This window comes from Rhipicephalus microplus, chromosome 8, assembly GCF_043290135.1.
Source record: "Rhipicephalus microplus isolate Deutch F79 chromosome 8, USDA_Rmic, whole genome shotgun sequence".
NCBI lineage: Eukaryota > Metazoa > Arthropoda > Arachnida > Ixodida > Ixodidae > Rhipicephalus > Rhipicephalus microplus.
This window is the reverse complement of record NC_134707.1, coordinates 11,498,794-11,520,219: the sequence shown is the minus strand read 5'-3', so window position 1 is coordinate 11,520,219 and position 21,426 is coordinate 11,498,794. Positions and strand designations below refer to the sequence as shown.

Genomic DNA, 21,426 nt, shown 5'->3' with positions numbered 1-21,426 from the left:
GTGAAGCGCGCGCGGTGTGTAGAGGAGGAAGGGATGCACAGATGGTGGAAGAGTGGGCGACGGCGCGACGGCGCATGCGCGCGCGTCAGCTGTCGAATGTTCGAGAAGCGGTGCGGACGGCGCGGACGGCGCACTACAAGGCGCGAGTATAAGATGCTCCGCATCTAAAAACGGGAGGCCATTATGGTGTGTTATCGGGAGCGCACAAACTGGAGCACACTTTGAACACCCATTGGGGAGGAAACGTTAGTCCTCACCGTCCCTAGAGTTTCCCACAATACTAACTAGAGGGAACTCTGGCGCTAGTGTCTATGGGAGCTGCAACGCACGGCACTTCAACGAGCATGGGAATGATGGGCAGTACACACATTTGTCTAATTTTCGTACTTCTGGCCTGCTTCTGGCTCCGTGTGTGTTCGTGTGGCTTGGAGCTGTTTTTTTTTTCACAAAAACATAAATTAGCAAATGTTGACCGTTTGCGCTTCACAACATTATTCTTTTAAGCTTACTATTTCGATTCAAGTTCTTAAGTTCAAAAGGGTTCGTTTTTTCTTTCAAAACAAAACCGAAACACAGCAATAAACAAAGCCGCAAGTACGATTCGCCGTCCGCAAGTACGAAGACTAGGGCGATGTGTGTACTACCCATCATTTCCATGGTCGCTGAACGATCGCAGCGCCAGGGTGCCCTCTTGTTAATTTTGAGAAACTCTATGCCACCGTCTACTCACCGATAGCGACGACCAGTGCCGAGTGAATACGAAACGGCGTCGGGCGCAGCTTCGTCCACGTGGTATCCGTGCCCGGATGCTTGAGAAGGAGCACATCGTCCAGGCTGCGGAAGCCAGAGGGGCCGTAAGTGGCTCCCCCTACGACGAGCAGACCTCCGTTGGCGAGTACCGCCATGGAGGAGGACAGCCGCGCCGATGGCAGTCTCGGTAGCCGTTGGCCGCCCGCAAGGTGTTCGGGCCTGGGCGACGCAGATCGGAATAAGAAAATGTCCATTTTCCCGTGAAACTGTTGAGAGTTACTTCAGTAGAAAAGCTGCACTGTACAGCTTGAATGTTTGTGAAAGCCTTCACCCGGCAGCATTAACACTAAAACGAGCATACATACCAAAGTTTTCAAACGGAAGAAAATGGACCACTTTGAATACCACCTGCATTCACATGGTATCTATAAACAAAACAGATATCTAATACGTTTAGTGATGCGAAGTTCCAAAATACATTGTTATGCATCACGATTGGCGGTGGCTGCGACACCCAGAAATTCACCAGCATAAACGTTGCATAGAATGCGTAAAAACGATCACTTAGAATTGGTCACATGAAATGCGTAAAAATGTGTATGTACAGCAGAAGTGAAAGCTGGACCATTTTGTCGCTATTAATGACGGCACTTAAAGTTTCATGCTGCGCTATTTAACAGAGGAGCAGTTTAAGCTCGGCAAGACTCCGTAGATGTGACGAGAAATTATCACCATCATGAACGGCGTGCTCTCTGTTCACCCTCTCTTTTCATCCTCTTTTTCGCGCTCGCAACACGTGCGCCCGGCACACGTCTCTTAACTACGCTGAGTAGTTCAGCTAGGGATACAAGTAACTCGGATAGGCGAGATAAATAGTACAAATAGGTGAAGAAATGGAACAACGAGGAAAAAAAAAGGAAGATGGAGAGAGAGAAAAGGAGTTGGAAAGAATGAGGTACATAAAACAGGTACATAAAAAATAGAGAGCAGTGCTCTATAGGGAGAGAGTTAGAGGGGTAGAGAAGAATAAAGAGAGAGAAAGAGCACAGTGAGAAAAAAAATGAAGATTTTTAAGCTTCACTGTTCCTGGAGGCTTGCCACCTCTTTGTTTCATCGTCCTTTGCAAAGGGTTCAGTTTTGCGTGTGTTTTTGTTAAGGAGGAACACAAGAAACGGGTTCCTTCTTGCTTTACTTCGCCATCCGTACACTTAGTGGACAATAAAATTGCATACCTGCAAGACTAACACCATCGAAAGGCTGTGACCCCTAGTCATCCTCTTATCATGTTTATCACGTGTCTTCTCTAGTATTTCTTTTTGCCTATATATTTTGCCTTCGCGCAATAAGTCTCTGTAGAGAGTGCACCTGTGCTGTGTGGTGTGGTTTGGAATAAACATCACGAGTACGGACCAACAAGTCCGCTTAACGACCGTCTTGAACTCGAAAAGTTACATGTTACGTGAGCATCGCACGAGCGAAGGTCTTTGACATTGTGGAGCTACGCAAGACCTCTTGAGTATCTCCAATATTCGCGCTGGTGGCACCAATTCAAACTACAACGGGCGTTATTTAGACAGATTTGAGAAGCTACGTTTTGGCTGCGTGATGTAACAAATTTCTAGAGGACAGGGGAGACTTCTTAACTGAAATGAAGCGTCGTTTCTGTAATCTAGAGAAAAAAAAAACACATTTGTTCACAGGCTGAGCTCTGTTGCACTTTCTATTTATTGAGGACGTGAAAAACGTAAGGTGGGGCAAGACACCCAGAAAATGTCAAGCTGTTTATAAATAATGAATTCAGTGTATAGGTTTGAATGCTGACGCTCAAGCCTCTACTTTACGATGAACAGGGAAAGAATGCAATGACTGAAATTGAAAGAGAAAACTTTCATCGAGAAAACGCCCCAACAAATAGAAGGCTGAAGAGACATTTTCTTCCGGCAGTTCTTCGGACAGCCGAAGAACTGCGCTTTTGCCTTCGCGTGCTGCGTCGTCGCATTATCCTTATTAACTACGAATTCGTTCGTTAGAATAACGTCGGCGGCGTCGAAACGTTTCTCGTGCACTCTAACGTGTTCGGAATCGAAGATAAGTCCACCGGGATCCTGCCGTGACATCACACGTTTCCATTTATCTCTCTCATCGCCGTCACTCGACAGACAAAACAACGACACCTTTTCACTCGTACCTAGTAGCTGGAGGTATAACTCGGTGCACAGAAAGTATGGGGCACCGTCCCTGACGTGCCATCAGTCCCATAAATTAAGAAAAACGAGGCCACCTGTTTGCCGATGCTGCCGGTTTCCTCGGATCCCCAGCTCTCGCCATTCAGCGGAACTCTCCACAATGTCCCCCGCGCGCTCCTAGCGCCGCCTCGCGCCCTCTGCGGCGATAGAAAGCTCTGCCCGTAGCGTTACGGAGGGGTTTAGTGACCAGAAAGACATAGAATTACTCTTGTTGCAATAAGTGCTAATTGGTACGAAATGTCGCATAATCTTATCGCACGGAGATGTTCCCCCTAAGGCGCGCACTTTTCCGTCACTTGCGAAACTGTTCAAAAGATGCTTTTCCGCAGCAAGTATCTTTATAAGGTGAAGCACGCTCTACAGGCGTTTAGAAAAGCAAACGTGCGCATGTACCACGTTTTTACATACTACGTCCTTGCGTAGGACAAGTTTGCGACAGTGACACATTTATGAGAACCAGTTGGTTGGCGAGTGAGTTCATTAACGAAAAGACCTAATCACAAGCATACGGACAATGTGACGGGGCTTAGGAACTCAGACATGCCCATGTTTACAAGCGGACCATCAGTGTGGGAAAGTGGATCAATTCACATAGTTCAAACGTTGAAATCATCATCATCATCATCATCATCATCATCATCATCATCATCATCAACAACAACAACAACAACAACAACAACAGCAGCAGCAACAACAACAACAACAACAACAACAACAACAAACAACAAAACAACAACAACGACGACAACGACAATTGCACTCCAACATGTTGTTGGGCTAGTTTGTTCATTCTGAAGAAATGATGAGGATGCAACCATCAACCATCGTAGACAAAAAAAAAATAAGGGGACAGGATAGGGCGTTCTACCTTGTCACCTTACTTTTTTGTCTATGAGGATTGCGCCCCTAATACTTCTTTCGGCACTCACCTTTCTCCCCAGTTTTGTATTGTTTACTATCATGTGGAGTCGCGTTATGTGACTTCATAGCGACTTCATGATGATGTCTCAAATTTTGACCATGTGCGGCATCATAAAGGCGCCATATGGTGATGTCAAAATTTTTCGCATGCCTCGTGTGAACGCAGGCGCCACGAGACGGCAATTGAAGGCATTTAAGGCTTTTGCTTTAGAGTCACGCATAAATATTTGTTGACACTATACTTTCATCAAAACTGCGTCTCAGAAGGATTTATAACTAAATACCACGTCGAGATGCTTTCGGAAAAGTGACCATCGCCGGCTTATTACAGAAACGGCGCTTTCTAAATCTATGTAGGCCAGACGTTTTCGGCCACTCGCTCGACGTTTCTAGAATTCTGAGTCATGCTCGCACTTTTCCAAAGTAATGGCGTTTCGCTAATCCCGTACCACCGGAGTCCACCGGTGCTTCTTGAAAGTCGTTCAATTATGAGCACAAAGCCCTTTCTGGACAGTGTCGTTTAGAGATTGGGAGGAATGCGATCTCACCCTACTCTCTCAGTCAAAAGGCTTTTCTAAGTTTATTTCGTGCTTTTACGAGATCGTATGCCAAAGGCCAATTCGCTAAATGTGGCCAAGTATCATCCGCTGCCTAGAAAAGGAGGGTGAGGAGAAAAGTGAAGCATAATAAAGTCATGCAAAAAGTGAAGAAGGGAAGTGAAGATGAAAATGAGGAGAAAGGGTAAAGACATACAAGCCACGCATACTACAATACAAGTGGCGGGCATTTTTTAAAATTGAATAGAGGGGACTCTGGCGCTACGATCGTTCAGCAACCATGAGAATGACGCGTACGTTGTACACAAATTTGCCTAGTCTTCGTGCTTGCGAGTCTCGAACGCCCTAGCGACTTTGTTCATTGTTGTGTTTTGCTTTTGCTTCGAATGAAAGAATGGGCAGTTGTGAATTCCGCGAGCCGATTTGAATTGGATAACTCGAAAAGGTTAAGGTGGTGAAGTGTAACTGCTAAAAATTTGCCGATTGTTGTCTCTCGTGACAAGGCAGCTCCAAGCCACGTTAAGCCAAATGGAGCCAACATAATGAAGATTAGACAAATCCGTGTACAAACCATCGTTCCCAAGCTCACTGAAGCGCCGTGCGTTGCAGCTCGCATTAACACTAGCGCCATAGTTACCTATAGTGTACTTATGGGAAACTCTGGTGGCGTGGAAGGGATCTAAGGCAGAAGGATAGACAGGATGAGGGGGAAAGCATGGCGTGTTTGGTATAGAGCAAGGGGTGGGAAAGAAAATGAGGATTAGGATGAGTGATGCGAGGTTCAGGAAGAGGAGGGGAGAGAGTAACGCTTAGTATTGTCATGTATTGTAGGGTATAGCAAAGGGGACAGGGAATTCGAGTTGGGCAGCGACGGCTGTGGTCGGAGCCTACAATTGAAGGCGCTGTGCCGTGCTTCAAACCCGGCTGCAGAAATTAGGCGCCTTCTTCTTCTAACCACTACCACCAACCCTGTATTTATTCATATGTCATATCTTTTTTTGAAATTGAAAAGGTTATACAACGCGAAACGTGTATAATTAAAAAATACTTTTGAAACAAACTTGTTCAAGGGTCCTTAGCAATTGTTATTGGTAGAAAAAACACACCTATGACAGTACCTAATACGGACAAAAAAAGTCTGTGAAGTAAGACAAAACAGTACAAGACAAAATGTGACACCACATTTTGTGACAATATTTTGCACTAAAGTGCGCCTTAAGAGAAAAAGAAAGACTGAGACTCTGAGCAAGCATGCGCAGTGCTATACATTCTCTCTAAAGCAGCGGTTTCACTTTTTTACAAATGTTTTCAATGTTGTTAGACTGGTTAGGTTACGATAAATGGACTGTACAACGTTACATAAGTTTTAAAGAAACTATGAAGTTTCATTACGTCCCAAAACAACAGGCTACCGAGTGCGCAAGCGCGTGGTCTTACGTGAGCTGGGGCAACTTGAGGACGACCACGTCGTCAACGAGGTAGGAGTTCCCGGAGTCCCCGACGGGACGCATCGCGCCGCCCCCGAGCACCAGGCGACCGCGTCCCAGAATCACGGAGGCTGACGCCATGCGAGGACAGCATAACCGTCCGCTCTGGGTTGTCCACCGGTCGGCAGAGGGATCGTAGCACTCGGCAGACGAAAGTACTCTACAGTTTTAGTAGACTTATGTAATGCTTTAAAGCTCTTATGGATAACTAATTTTTAACATTCACTTTTTGGACAATACAATAGAACACACTATAGCCTATCTATCTATCTATCTATCTATCTATCTATCTATCTATCTATCTATCTATCTATCTATCTATCTATCTATCTATCTATCTATCTATCTATCTATCTATCTATCTATCTATCTATCTATCTATCTATCTATCTATCTATCTATCTATCTATCTATCTATCTATCTATCTATCCATCTATCCATCTATCCATCTATCCATCTATCCATCTATCCATCTATCTATCTATCTATCTATCTATCTATCTATCTATCTATCTATCTATCTATCTATCTATCTATCTATCTATCTATCTATCTATCTATCTATCTATCTATCTATCTATCTATCTATCTATCTATCTATCTATCTATCTATCTATCTATCTATCTATCTATCTATCTATCTATCTATCCATCTATCTATCCATCTATCTATCCATCTATCTATCCATCTATCTATCTATCTATCTATCTATCTATCTATCTATCTATCTATCTATCTATCTATCTATCTATCTATCTATCTATCTATCTAATCATACTGATTATATTTAGCATAACATGGGCTGCTGCCGGCACTACCAGCGTTTAACTTTTAGATGTTCTCGCAAAACGCCTAAGTGGATCTTGGCAGGTCGTCCACGTGATTAGCCAGCGGGATAGTGTCAACTCACCTATTGTGGTCACCCAATCCGCCAATGGCGTACAGTCTGCCCTGGTGCTCTGCCAGTACGTGAAACAGGCGACCCTGGGACATGTCGGCCAGCCTGCGCATAGTATGGCGAGTTTATTGATTAGTTCCTTCACGATTGTACATAACGTTATGAGGTTTTATGCTCAGAAAGAATCATGAAATGGATCTGTGGTGTGACATTACGGGTGAATTTTTACCGCCATGGCTTCTTCAGAACACTACTGAATCTGAGAACACGGGCGTTGTGCTTTTCACCGCTGTACCGAAATATGGCTACTGTTGTCAGGAATCAAACCGGTCTCCTCCCACTCAGCAGCGCAGTGCCGTAGCTATTAATTCATCATGCCAGTCGTTTGCATTTTTGTACGTAATTGAAACGATGCTGTGTCGCTTAGCGTCCGACTATTTGAGCAAGTTGAGAATGTGTGTCCGCTATATTTAACGTTGACATTAGGCATCAATACCACAACACTTCATCGAAACAGGCGGTGAGCTGACAAGTGTGTATTCTCTCACGAATCACTCGTACCCTCGATTGCCCTCACCTTCTCCACTGCATGTTCGGGAGATCCAGGGCAAAGCAACACCTGGAAGGTCGCTTCACCCTCAGAGCCGCCTGCCGGAGGTCGAGTCCACCTGAGAGAAACACGTCCAGCAAGTGTTGAAGGTAGGACCAGTGAAAGCAATGCTTCCATTTAAAGTTGTTAATGAAGTAAAGAATATATTTCCAGAATAACTCCGCAGGATTCCCCTCGGGATTTTCTGTAAGCAATAACACGGCAGGCGAATGCAGCTTTAGAAAAACCCACGTGATTAGCTGCATCACAAAAGACGTCATGTTGTGACGTATTGACTTGACGTCATTCGGACGTTACGTCATTGTGGACGTCACAGTTAGAACGAATGTAGGACGCCATTGTGATGTTATCAAGATGTCACATGGTGCCGTCATCACCTGCAGTTGTCACGTGGTGACCTTATTTCATTGCGTGGCTGCTTGGTCAAAGGTGATTCGATATCGGAGGCTGTGAAACACTAGGTGAGGTGAGGCAGAAATGCTCAGAGGGCAATGATAAACAAGCAGTCGCAGGAGAACATCAATCAATCAATCAATCAATCAATCAGCCAACCAATCAACCAATCAACCAATCAATCAATCAATCATTTTGATAGAAGTAAGGGACCAAAAGTTTGAGAGCTTGACGAGGTCCCGACCCGTCAAAAGTCGGCAAAGCACCAGGAATGACAGACAATCATGCATAAAGAATACGAAATAAACTTACACGTATAACATCGCATAGGGTAATACAAAATTAATGAAACAAAGCTCAATCAAGGTAATGTAGTGCCCCTCTCTTACACTGTGGCACCTTATGTCATGCAACAAGTCTGGTCTCCGCCTGTATAACCCGATGCATTGCCGAGTGCACAGCAGGCTTCCACCTTGAAGTGCGAACTTTTCCCATGTGCGTGCGTTGTGCGTTACTATCCGATGTACCGCTTTAGTAGTATCGCCTCCTCCACAACAAACACGTCGCGCTGATGCAAATCTTTTGGGAGAGTGATTATAATAATTACCGAGTGCGTTACACCACAAACTCGATGACGGATTTCACTGCCAGCGTCTAGACATAATCCGACGCATATTCAACGAGTGTCTCGGATTTCACTGATCTGGAAACCCATTGTCCGAACTGGGAGACTCGACCCACTCGCGTAGGCGTAAACCAGATACCGTCTATTGAACCGTCGCTACGGCATCCACTGAGTGCGGTGGCACTGGGATGCATTCCAAAGCCCTGACGGCTCCTTTTTCAACATTAGCGCATCGCTCGTCTGGTAGATTTTCGGAGCATTCCACGCCTGTGCCCCACAGGTGATTGTGCGATAAAAAACAAAACGTGTGAATGCTGTAGTGTTAATAATAATAATCTTTGTACGGTATTATGCCACAAACACCTCTATATAATTATAAGGGACGTCTTTATGAAGGGTTCTGGAATTTTCGTTTATCTAGCGTTCTTTACCATACACCCACATCTAAGTACACTAACGTTTAGGATTTGACCTTTAATGAAATGCGTCTGCCGCAGCCGGGATCCCATCCCGTAATCTTCGGGTTAGTCAAACACCGAAAAATTTGATCAAAGAGTAGTTTGTTCTTATCAGCTTCATATCTTATACGGGTCCTATCTGGATGTAAGGTATTAAACTTATTTAAGAAAACAAGGTGGAGTGCTTGAAATCTGCTTCACCTTCACCACGATATTCCCCGAGACTATGATGTCACTCTATCCATCTGTTTACTGTGATTTTCAGTGAAACGTCCGTTAAGAAAGCGACGATGTTATTTTTCTTTATATGCGTGTTCATCCTTTACACGGCTGTGTTAGCCAGGCAGACCCAACCAAGACACTGTTCACGTAAAGTCGCGCGTGGTATAAAAGGGAACGCCGAGTTTTTCTTTCAGCAACAATACTGGTGCTGTGATAATCTCGTCCAGTGATCCACAAAGGAAAAAAAAAACCTCTCCGCTTGAACGTCTAGTGTTACGAACACTTTTCCAGCTTAACAATTGTGTTTAGCCACCATGAACACTTGATAGCAACTTAGGATGTTCTCTTTATTATTTCTCAGGACTGTAAATGCGGCAATATTGAAACAAAATTGAGTGAATGCTCTGCTACTGACAACAATGAATGGCCTGAGTTAAGTGACATAAGCCGAGATTGGCCAACGCTTACAATCATTTAACACACACCAGTCACCATTGAGCCAACGCTGCCGATCATTTATAGTGTACAGCAGTGTAACAGATCGAAACATGTCGGCAACCGTAGGCTCAGCTAATATTAGCTATGGTACGACCACCTCAAGTAAACTGAAATGTACTCCAACCAGAGCTATTCTAACCACATCAATCATAACTATACCGAATCGTTAGTCAGTAATATCAGTGCTAACCAGTGTTAGCAGTATGCGCGTCAATAAGGCAGGCCAAATAATGACCTCTAACATTGCGACATTCAATGTTTACTGATCACAAATCACGGATGGGGCACGCTAAAATAGGTTTCAGCATAAATTGTACACACACATGTAAAAAAACGAAAATTATATAAATTCATTACCTTCAATTTCTGTTAAAATTACTGGATTGTGTCTGACAGAAAAAAAGACACGTGACTTTTTTTTTCGCTCAAGCTAACTACATGTCAATAAAGAAAGAAAAGAAAAAATGAGTATAAAAGCTAGTCAAGTACTCTATTGTATTTCTTGCACTAAATGTTTTCCGAGGTATTTAACGAAGCCTTGCCCAAAGTTTACTGGAAGGCACCACTTCGTACATAATTGAAAACACCTATATCATGCAGTGGGCTGAAGCGGAAGAGTATAGGAAGGAGGAGTGTAGCCCCGTTATCCACGTAATACATTGTGAGAGAGACGTGGCACGTTCAACAATGGCCCTGGCGTCCTTAATACAAGAATTTGGCGTTCTAAATAGAGTTTCAGCATTAGGGAGTCCGCAAAAAAAGTTGATCTTAGAAACGTCCAGTTATGCCGAGTCATCGAGAAGATTTGTTGTTGTGCTGTCCACTAGACACAACTCAGACGTATATCAATCATTCAACACCACGGTGGCGGTTCCGAATCCGGTGCCCTGTTAACGTGAAGCCCGTGTGCTTCGGGCAGTGTGATGTGTTTTACGTACTACACTTTTCATGAACCATTTCGTCTTGGGACGATAAATTTTTAAGCGAACTGAAGTTTGTCTCGTCCACGTGTGGTTCCAGCTGAACTGTTTCATGCGAAAATCATGACCTCTCACACAGTGCTTGAACTTATCTCGTCCTCGGCCCTTCCTGCTGGCAACGCTGATACACAGCCAAACGCCACCTTTCGGTTTCAAAAGTTTGCTCTGACACTCGGTTAAGTACGCGTTAGAAATTTACCCGTTTTAAAAACTTAATTGCACGTTTGTCCGCTGATTAACTGCTGATGATAGTGACGGATTGCGTGACACGCGGGTCGTCACACTGCTCACGACACGACGTTTAACACTGGACGGCAGGTTTAACGCGTGTTGGGATAGCAGAAAAAAACGAATAACTGATATAATTGATTAGTTAATAATGTTTTGAAAATAAATAAAATCGACGGGTGATGTTCATTGGACGAGGAGCCAAGATAGAAAAAAAATGTGCGGTAAGCGTCGATATCAGCCGAATGCTTTCGCTGAGAGGAGCCTCTGACAAGTTAAATTGAGTCGTGTGTTGTGGCGCAATATGTAACGGCAGAAGTGGGCAGAAGTTGCGCCTACGCTAATGCCGAGGAACCCAGTAATGGGCTCGCTTTGGTAGATTTATTGAACTGCGCGTTATGGAGACTGAAGACAAGCGCCATGGTGAATGTTTAGTAGGCAGTCACTTTTGACGCGTTCGCACACTTTCAGCATGGCCGAACGTTTTGAAGAACTGTAACGCTGTGTATATATTGGCTAATGTTAATTAGTGTTGTAGGTTATTTGTTACCGGAGATTTTTAGAATAGCGTACGCTAAGTTTGGGTTAGTTGCGGTCACCCGCTATTTCCCGTCACTTAACGAGAGACCGCAAAAAGTTAGCGTACGAATCGTGCGCGATTGTGGCGAATTCAAACGCAAACTTTTGCGTACGCTATTCTAAGACTCTTCACTACTTGTTAATGGTTGTTGTAAAGCTAATGGTAGCTAACTAGAGGTAATAACTTGTAACGCTAGCGCATTTCTCGTGTAGTCCTTGTTAAATTGCCAATGATTTCTTTATTCAGCCTACTCTGGCGTGAACCATGACCTTACTAAGTGGTAGCAGCCAAAAAAAAAAAAATATTGTCGAACGAAGTCGGAATGACAGGTGTAAGCAAAAACAACCACGCCCGCTCTTTTTCATTCTTCTAAGATGACTTTAAAGCGAGAGTCATATTTTTCTTATTCTCAGTCAAATGCAACCAGTCGCGCTGATTTAGTGGTAATGTTTCTCGCCTGCCGACCACAACATCACGGCATGGAATCCCGGCCGTGGGGACTGGAATTTTGATAAAAGTAAAATGCAAGAAGCCCATGCATCTCTTAAACCTAAGTTACCTCTTAGGTTTAAGTGCACATCATAGAAGCCCATATTATTCAAATTTCTGAACCTACTACTACGCCGTCTCTCAGAAACTTGTCGTGGTTTTGCGACGTGAAATTGCAATAATTGTGATCGATCGTGAGAAAAGTGCATTTGCACTGTCCACTTAGTTTCACATCTTCTACTTAACTTTGTATTTCACACTAAGTGCAGCGCCGTTTTAAATCATGCGATTGATCTATTGTATTGATTCGTCCACTGGAAAGCTTTCTGTACGTAATGTGGCTTTGCATTGCTTCTAATGCTGTGATGCCTATCGGAGGCATCACAGCTTTCTGCAACTCAAGTGGTGTCGCACTACAACCTCCGACATCGGCCCACGTTTGACCATGCAACTATGGCGTGCGATGACGTCATCGTATAAAACCACGTTATGTGACGTCTACATGATGTCACAAATTCTGGCGACCCGTGACATGAAGATGACGTCGCATGATACCATAGTCACATGATAATATTTTCGCATCAATGGGTGCTGATGCAGGCGGCCACAGTCGTGCTTTACGAGGCATCTAAGGCCTTCGAAGCCAATTAAGAGGACGTCGCAGTGACCGAAGTCGAGGAACTCACCAACCACGTATACGGTTCTGTTGAAGCATACCGCCTTCACGTGGTACAGTGGTCGGGGCAGGATGCCGAAGCGCTTGAAGAAGGGAGACTTCCTGGGGTACAGCCGGGCCATGCACAATCCTGGGATCGAAAGAAGAAAAAAACAAAACAGGAACATTGGTACTCTGCACATGAGCATGAAGTTGGAATGAATGAGAAACGGATATTACGTTGTTTTCTTGCAGACACCTAAATGTGGCATGAGCGGAAGTACCGAGTCCTAATTTGGGCTTTACATTACGGACACAGAAACCTTACGTTGATTTTTTTGCATGGCCAAAACGTCAGACAGGGTCTTGATGTGTAATGAAGAGTTCCAGGAAGGGTTTCATGAAGGGTTCCGTGAAGTGTTCCAGGGTTCCAGGAAACGCGAGCACTAGAAGAAAGTAACACAAGACCAGCCTTGTCCTGTGCGTTACTTTCCTGTGCTCGCGTTTGAAACTTGCTGGAACCCCACACTTCACATGGTGTTTAAACTGGTCCCCCAAAACGCACTAATAAAGTGACGGACTTATAATATACGTGAAGGGTTGACAATTTAAGACTAAATTTACTGCGGATATGCTGTAATGTGCCATAACTTAAACGTCCGTATGTGTGCTGAAGTATCAGACTTTCTTGTGGTTGCCATCGCTTAGTGGCCGGTCCACTCATAAGCGTTACGTAAAGCCCCGAACACTAGTCATGTTACCTTTCAAGTCACAGTAGCCTTATGTGAAGGCGAAGTTTTTGGTTACGGAAATAATTATTTCCATCCTAAAGATAATGTGTCGCATAACGTTGGCTTCACCGTTGGCTTCATTGATGGCTTGTAGTGTTGGCTTCACCACATTAAAGGTGTATATAAGAAAAAGCACGCTTTACAGGCGCTTTAGGGGAAAACTGCGCACGCGCGCACGCAGGGACAGGTTTAGGGACAACTACAAATTACAGAGATTTAGTATCGTGGAAGAGGCACTTTACTGTATACTAAGGACAGTGTGTGGTCGAACTGCTCAGAGACACAAGCACACGCTTCAGCGCTTCGGCGCGTCACTTTTGCTTTGCCGGTCATGTTGCAGTTCCTCACAGACTTCGTTACGTCACTACAAGCTTCCCTATTTCCTACTTAGGTTTTATTCTGCTTCCATAAGTTGACTTCTAGGTCATACAAAGGTACTGTTAAACATTTCCGGTCTATCGCGTCACTTAGGGGAACCAATTTCTGCTCTTGAAGCGACGTCTGCTTCCGGCATACTACTCTAACATCAATTCTGTATCTCACTAACGGTGTTAACTTTCCCCTTTTCCCACTTCCAGTTTTAGTCACAACACACTAGACATTCTGTCACAAAGCTAACCTAAGCCCGCGCTATACCTGTGTTGTAACACTTCCAGCTTCGGTAGGCCTTACAGCGACAACCAAGTTGCAGCTTTCACCACTTTGAACGCTCATTCTGGCTTGCAAATAGCCTTGATCGCGTGACCATTTGCGGATGTTGACAAAGGAGATCCACAAATAGAGCGCGTTTACACTGGCTATTGAAACCTTTACCTGTGGCCGCAATGAATTCACTTCTGATCGTACTGCCATCACCTCGTAAAAACAACCTTACGTCCTGTTCATGAGTATTTCATCGGTTCAGTCGTTTGCGACAGAAACGATAAAATCCACCCACGGTGTCATTCGTGACAAGCCGCTTTGCGACCAGTTGGACTGCGCGAGAGCTGCTAGCTGCATGTCGGAATGATTATAGCATCGGTATTGCTGTATGAAAGAACATGAACTTATGGAGGGTTTGTGCATCTTTGTTATACACAATCTCAATAAAAAACAAAAAAAACGAAGCCAAAGAATGTGCAGGAGGAGTTATTAGGTCTTTCAGCTGAATTGTAATCATTGACATCAATTTGAACAAAATTAAAGTGGACGAAAAGACAACTTTTCGCTGTTATGGAACGAACCTACAACATTCGCATAGCGCGTACGATGCTCCACCAACGTTAGAGTGTCAAGTCGTGGCTTCCTTCCGTAGGGAAGTGCGATGGTGTGTCTCGCTCACCGGCGGATACCCTGTCCGGCTTGTCCGGCTCGCAGCCTCCGAGTATCGCGACGACGGGTTCGCCCCGTGGCGCCCCCAGACGGGAGCTGAAGCCCACCTGTCGCCAGACGCCCTCGGTCCACTCGAGCCGCTTCTGCACCGAATAGCGCCTTTTGCCGAACGACCGCTGCACCACCGCCAGGGGGCCCCGCGACGCTTCCTCGGGGTCCTGGCAACGCGCAGCACCACATGCCACAGTCACAACCAATGAGCGCGGCGCAGCTTGCTGAGAGTCGGGGGGGGGGAGGGGTGGCTTATAAGCGATACACCATTTTCCAAACGCGCTCAAGTGCCACCATCTTGGACTGGTAACGTTGCAGTTTGGCATTCGTATCCAATAAACAAACAGTGGATACGCCTAACTGACACGCTCGAAATCGCTTTTCCGGCCTATTCAACGTTTCATGACCACGATCATCTCATTTAGTGACATAAAAATCTACAAAACAAATGCTTATCAGTCCAAGATGGTGGCATCCATGAGCCGAAAAGAAAATTCTGATGAGATCCGAAGATTGACGGCAATCCGCATGGCCAGGCAAATGCATAGTGTAAACGCGAAAGAACACACCGACTAAAAAAAGAACAAAGTTTACTCTCGTTTCGGCACCACGAACGGCAGCCTTCTTCGCAAAAAATATTGAGAGCGAGGCTCCCGCATGGAGTAGCGAAACGCCAGTAAACTTTACGTTCTTTTTTTTTTTTTGGTTGGTGTACCCTTTCGTGTTTAGACTACATAAGCATTATGCGCGACCAAACACAGGTTATACTTAGGCCTTTGTATCGTGAGAAGTATTTGTTCTGTGGTCTCTGAACCATGGGGACCAAATTTCAATGTGCGAAACAGCGCGGGCAAAGGGGACTGAAAAAGACAGACGTGACTTGTGGTGATGTCCCATCCTGAAGTTTAGGTTTGGTTGTACTAATTGAGATGAATGCCCAGGGTGTCCCCTTTCCCACATATTTTACCTTTCCCCTTTCCTAGGAAGCATCCATATTTGTTCACACGAAATAAACACTCGTGTTGTTAGTCAGTGAAAAGTCGATGCCGTCTGTCAGTGCGTTTCCTGTGATGAAGCCATGCCAACCAGGTCAAGTTGATACCATTTAAAGTTACATCGAAATTCAAACAGCACAAAGAAACGTATACAACAGGAAGAGCAAATAAGCGGAACACAAGCGTTTCGAATTCTGTATTTTCTCTTCCTTTCATCAGCGTTTTATTGCGCTGCTTGAATTTCGATCCTGTGTGTGCGCGAAGTAACCAAAACGGTTGCTCTTATGCGTGGGAAACAGGTCATCATGGGCTCTCTCTGTCAAGTTATTATGGCGTCTGCTGAAACACAATGTGTGACTTCGTAGTTTTGGAAGCAGACCAGGCCCACCAAAAACACGGGCGGGGAGATGAAGGGGAAAGGCATGGAACAGAACGGAAAGCTCGGCTTGTTAGTCTCGATTCGTAACGAACTTAGTCACAGAGCGCAGAATACAAGACGGAAGACGCCAGAACACACATGGACAGAGCAGACTCTCAATGGAAGGTTTAGTGCGTACGATACAGACGTAAACGCGTGCACGGATGCGCAAAGGAAACTGATTACGAGCAAACGAGAACTGATTGAGAGTAGGCGTTGTCCGGGCGTGCTTTCTGTGTTGTGTTCTGCGCTGTACAATTAATTCAATTCGTTATGACGACTGGAAGGTTAACCTGGTACGAGTAAATGGATTGTTCCTGTGCACGTGGTTGGGAAATTATGGTTTAGAAAGAGCGTCCCTCATCGTCAAGAAAGTGCATACATCTTATAATGTGATAGAAAGTGAAACGTTGTGAGTATCTAGCATGGCATAAAAATGAAAACGGCCTTCCTCCAGCGCACCAGCCTTGCCTTCTTGCGCTTTTTTTTGTTTTGTTCACATACTATGCCGTATTACTGGATATTCGTAGTAATACTATTACTTGTTCATGCTTATCGTCTCAAAACCAGGATATGATTCTCAAAGACACCATGGCGAAGGGCCCTGGAAATTTCAAACATCTGTTGTTTTTTTTTAATTTGCGCGAAAATCGCACAGTACGCACACCTCGAGTATTATGCATCAATACCCCAATGACATCTCAAAAAAGTTCCACGCAGGAAAAGCCTCTAGAAAATGGAGCTGTCCCCTTCACTCGGTCACTTCAAGTCTTGTATTCATTTTATCGAGTATTTTTAATCCCTGTATTTGTTGGTTGTTCATTAAAGGTGTCATTTCTTTAGTTCCAGTCAACGGTTCTGATTAGCGTGCCTCGCCGTAGACTCTCCTCTATTTCGGCAAAGTCTTTTCCTGCCAGCCCACATCTACCTTCCGCCATTTCAGGGGCAGGAGACACCTCTCAACCAAGTGTTTGAACCGACCACGCAAGATAATCTTGATCACGTGACACCCCTTTCAGACCACTCCGAATCTTACATAACATTAACCACGTGATCCATGTCTTCCTTCGTCCTCTCAACAGACCCCCTCCTCTCCAACATAGTCACGTGACATTTTCTCAGTGGGAGAACGCCAGTGATGCCGACGGAACAGGGTTCGCGTAAACCACTTCGCAGCGAAAAGGTTTCTACTGCTTCAAAAACATGAACTTCTATAGAAGACGAGACGGGACAGGGTCTGCGAGCGTCATGTCTTGACCACGTTTCGTTCGCGACCAAGAAGCCCTCGCGTTGGGCTTTCTGTTAACGCCCAGCGCGAGAAGACCTGGCTGCAGTGAGGAGTCCTAGCCGTACGCACCGGCTGGTAGCAGTGCAGGTCTATGTAGCGGCGCCTCAGTAGCAAGGTCCGCGCGATGCCGTACAATCGCCCCTCGAGCGAAAGGCCGTCGTGGGTGTCGCTGGAGCAGTGGCAATGTCTCTGCTGCAGGTACGTCTCGCGGATGATGTCCAGCTGCACGCGCACCTCATCTTCGGTGTCCCTTTGGTAGGGCAGTTGCTGCAGGGATAGATGGATAGATTAGATAGATAGACAGATAGATAGATAGATAGATAGATAGATAGATAGATAGATAGATAGATAAATAGATAGATAGACAGGTAGATAGATAGATAGATTGATTGATGAATAAATGAATAGATCAATTGGGTGATCGGTCGAGTGATCGATTGGTTGATTGATTGGTTGATAAATAGTTAGATAGATAAATCTGATAGATAGATCTGATAGATAGATAGGTAGATAGATATACACACAGATAGATGTATAGATTAATAGATCGATTGGGTGATCGATAAATTGATCGATTGGTTGATTGATTGGTTGATAAATAGTTAGATAGATAAATCTGATAGATAGATCTGATAGATAGATAGATAGATATACACACAGATAGATGTATAGATTAATAGATCGATTGGGTGATCGATCAATTGATCGATTGGTTGATTGATTGGTTGATAGATAGACAGATAGATAAATCAGATAGATAGATCTGATAGATAGATAAAAGACGTTTTCAAAGAGTACTTGGCACTTGTCTCATTACTCATGTGAAAAAAGAAGATAACAGATGATACGTAAAGATAACCAAATGGAATTTTTGTATGTTGGTAACATATCGTAACATGATCTTTGTGGGTGAGCACCGCGGGTGGAAGAACACAGAGGGGATCAGCCTGAGCTGCTTCTTGGCTAGTCAATCCAACGTGTCGAATAACGCAAGTTTTCGCGTCAACAACGTCACAACACGGCGTTTTACGCGCAGCAACCACCACGTGATTATGAGGTACGCCTCAGTGAGGAGCTGTGGAAATTTTCATTATCTGGTATCCTTTGAACGTGAATTGATGTCTCACAGTACGCGGGACACCCAGCATTTCGCCTCGATCGAAAAAAGTGACCGGCGCGGCTGGGATCAAATCCCCGAGTTTCGGGTTGATCACCGTATAACTACCGTAAGACAACGGCGAAGGGCGTTGCTTTCTTTGTGTATGGGTCCGGCGTCCTAGAAACAACAGAATCACTCACCCACAGGTGACACATGTGCCGTCCGCTGTACTTCCTCGGCTGCACGGCGTACTGCGGGAACAGGTGGCGGCACTGCTGTGAGCTGGCGCATAGGTAGCTGCGAAATAAACGGCAGGCGCAACCAAACAGGGGTTCAGCATCACGGTTACTTCCCGAAACCTTGTGAAATATAAGCTTTGATCTTTCAAGAAAAAGAAACAATGCGCACTTGTAGGAGTAATATACGCCAAGGTATAAAACCGGTGGGAGGTGTTTAGTTGTAGCCGTGCCAAACACGATATTTTCCCGGGTATTTACGTGTTAGTTATCGAACTGTTTTGGACTGCACATAACACCCGGCTACAGGGGCCAGTGTTGAGTGAAACTCGAGCCTCCTTTTTTTCGGAGACGGAGCTATGGTCTTCAGCCCAGGGAGCACGTCCGCTGATGGGAGGTATTGAGGGAGATAGAGGAAAAGGGAGACTCTTGCTTTATCAGTGAAGGCTACATTGCATCACGCAGGGGCGTGAGCAGAAATTTTTTCGGGTCGATGGGATGGGGGAGAGGAAGAGGGAAAGTATCGATCACACTTAATGTATGACGGTAAGTTCTGTTGCATTAGTGCGGGTAAAATTATAGCATGCAAAGCCGAAAACATTTGCGGTGGAAACTAACCCGTCCATCCCCTAGCTGCCTCGCTGGCGTCGTAGGGTGAAACTTGTATGCCGAAATGCAAGTCATCAAATTAAAGTAGAATTGTGCTATAGGCCGCCGGTGATGTTTATGAATACTGGCAACCGTGGAAACATAAAAATGCGTCTCGAACTGGACGTTAGACCACACAGAGCACGTGCTTGCCATGCACCTCCTTTTTTGTATATGTCCTCATCTCTCATCCTCATCATGTCAGTCGTTGTGACATGTCATTTTGTCCTCATCATGTCCGCGTTCTCATAATTATTTATATGTCCACCTCATCCTCTTCATTTGACGCTGTGGTTTGCTAGCTATGGAGTACCACATAGTGGCCCCTGTTTTCTTACAATGCGCCAGGAATGATTGAATATCAGTTGCGAGTGGTCGCGACATTCTCACCAGCATCCGCCGAGCAGGAGCTCCTTGACCTCCGGTATCTCGACCACCTCGGGTCTGAGCGGCGGGAAGAAGCAGTGGATGAGCTGGTCGGTGGTCATCCGACTGAAGCGGACGCATCCCATAAGCTCCCGGGCGTAGGCGGAACGGTTCGGATAGTCCTCGTGCAGCCACACCAGTGAGGCCACGAACACGGGCATTTCACTTTAGGCAATCAATCAATCAATCAATCAATCAATCAATCAATCAATCAATCAATCAAGTGAGAGCGCTTCAGAAAAAACAACTAATGCATGCTGAAAAAATGTAAAAGACGCAATCGTTACTATGAAATTAGTTAAGAACGACGTTGCTATTATAACAGTGGCTAGCCCTTCATATAACTGACACTAGCAAGCACTTGATAAAATTTGTTAACGCAAGTCAACATTAGCCAAAAATAGGCACCACTTACATTCATGCAGCCAACAATAGACCCTATCAAGTGAACGCCAGCTAGCACGAGGCAACAGTTCAACAGTCCGACGTTACGCTATACTGGTTTCATACTTGAGGAGCAACGCTGCGGACGCTATGCGGTATGTGTGTAAAATGACATGTTTCGAGCTGAGCCTTCGTGATTAGTTCCGGCTGTGGGCGGCCACAGCTTATCGCAGAGGTCATGATACGAAAACATGGAGACGATAAGCGATTCAGAGCAACTCACAGACAACCGTAGGAATAACGGGAATCGTTTAGTTATAAGGTGCAAAGCATCTTAGTATATTACTCAGCCTAAAAACAAAAGAAAAATCACATTATGGGCGGTAAATTCATTACAATGGCTCTTGGTTCTAATGCATTACTGTCAGAAGTCTCGCCGAGTTCATAGAGAGGCACCTGATACATGAAGTTAACTGATATATAGAGTAAGTTAACTGATATCTAACGAGTAGTCTTCATATAACAACAGCAGGTGCCAACACATGAGTCGTCAGTTAGCCAACACTAAATGGTGTTCGACAATGTTAGAGCTGGTAGTATGACAGTGAGTGTGGCAGAGGAGGAATTCAACAAGGCGTTACGCCAGAAATCACCACACGTCGTAGCAGAAAATGGCCAGGAACGTTTCATGAGGAATGTTACCTTTAGTATTCACTGTCTGAAAAGTACAGCATGTAATTGTCTATAGTCGGTGAAAGTTGAGCCTACCATCACATCGATGCCGAAGTCGACCCCTAAAAGTATTTACGCAATGTGTAAGCTAACAGTGATCGCTCACTTGCTTGATGTAAGGCGCTTTTGCGTATTTAATGTAGCTAATTTCACTTTTGTATTGCCGTCTTTAGGCTGCAGGCCTGAAGGGGAAACCTTAAGACTGATCCTGATATAAGTAATAAGCCACAGTTAGTACTTTGTGTTAACAGAACAACGAATTTCAATGTCTCAATAAATCTAGCATTTACATCAACAAGATGAAAGTTGTGAATCTTCATATGGACTCTAGGTAACACAAATGCCTTAGTTAACTAACGGACAACTGGTGAATAGTTAATTTGTGGTATAAGCTACCTTGTAACCGAATGTTTGGTTATAAGTACTGAGCGCTGATCATCTTGTCTGG

The 21,426-nt window shown here is 44.8% G+C and overlaps 1 protein-coding gene and 1 non-coding gene across 2 annotated transcripts; one reads left to right on the top strand and one right to left on the bottom strand.

Moving 5' to 3' along the window:
• Positions 1-722: 722 nt before the first annotated feature.
• Positions 723-20,023, bottom strand: LOC142769289 (uncharacterized). Its single transcript, XM_075872406.1, has 9 exons — positions 19,827-20,023; positions 18,753-18,849; positions 17,523-17,720; positions 14,712-14,919; positions 12,631-12,750; positions 7,439-7,529; positions 6,874-6,966; positions 5,912-6,121; positions 723-969 (listed from the first exon to the last, which is right to left on the bottom strand). The coding sequence occupies exons 1-9, from the start codon at positions 20,021-20,023 to the stop codon at positions 723-725; spliced, it is 1,461 nt and encodes a 486-aa protein (XP_075728521.1).
• Positions 8,992-9,188, top strand: LOC119165938 (U2 spliceosomal RNA). The gene has a single exon (XR_005109083.2). It is a non-coding gene; the product is annotated as a U2 spliceosomal RNA (small nuclear RNA).
• Positions 20,024-21,426: the final 1,403 nt, after the last annotated feature.

Coding starts and splice junctions, on each gene's coding strand:
- LOC142769289 (XM_075872406.1), bottom strand. CDS start 20,023: ATGCCCGTGTTCGTGGCCTCACTGGTGTGGCTGCACGAGGACTATCCG. Junction 14,920..17,522: donor ACCTGCACTGCTACCAGCCG/GTGCGTACGGCT, acceptor GCGCGTTGCCAG/GACCCCGAGGAAGCGTCGCG. Junction 7,530..12,630: donor CAGAACCGTATACGTGGTTG/GTGAGTTCCTCG, acceptor TGTTTCTCTCAG/GTGGACTCGACCTCCGGCAG.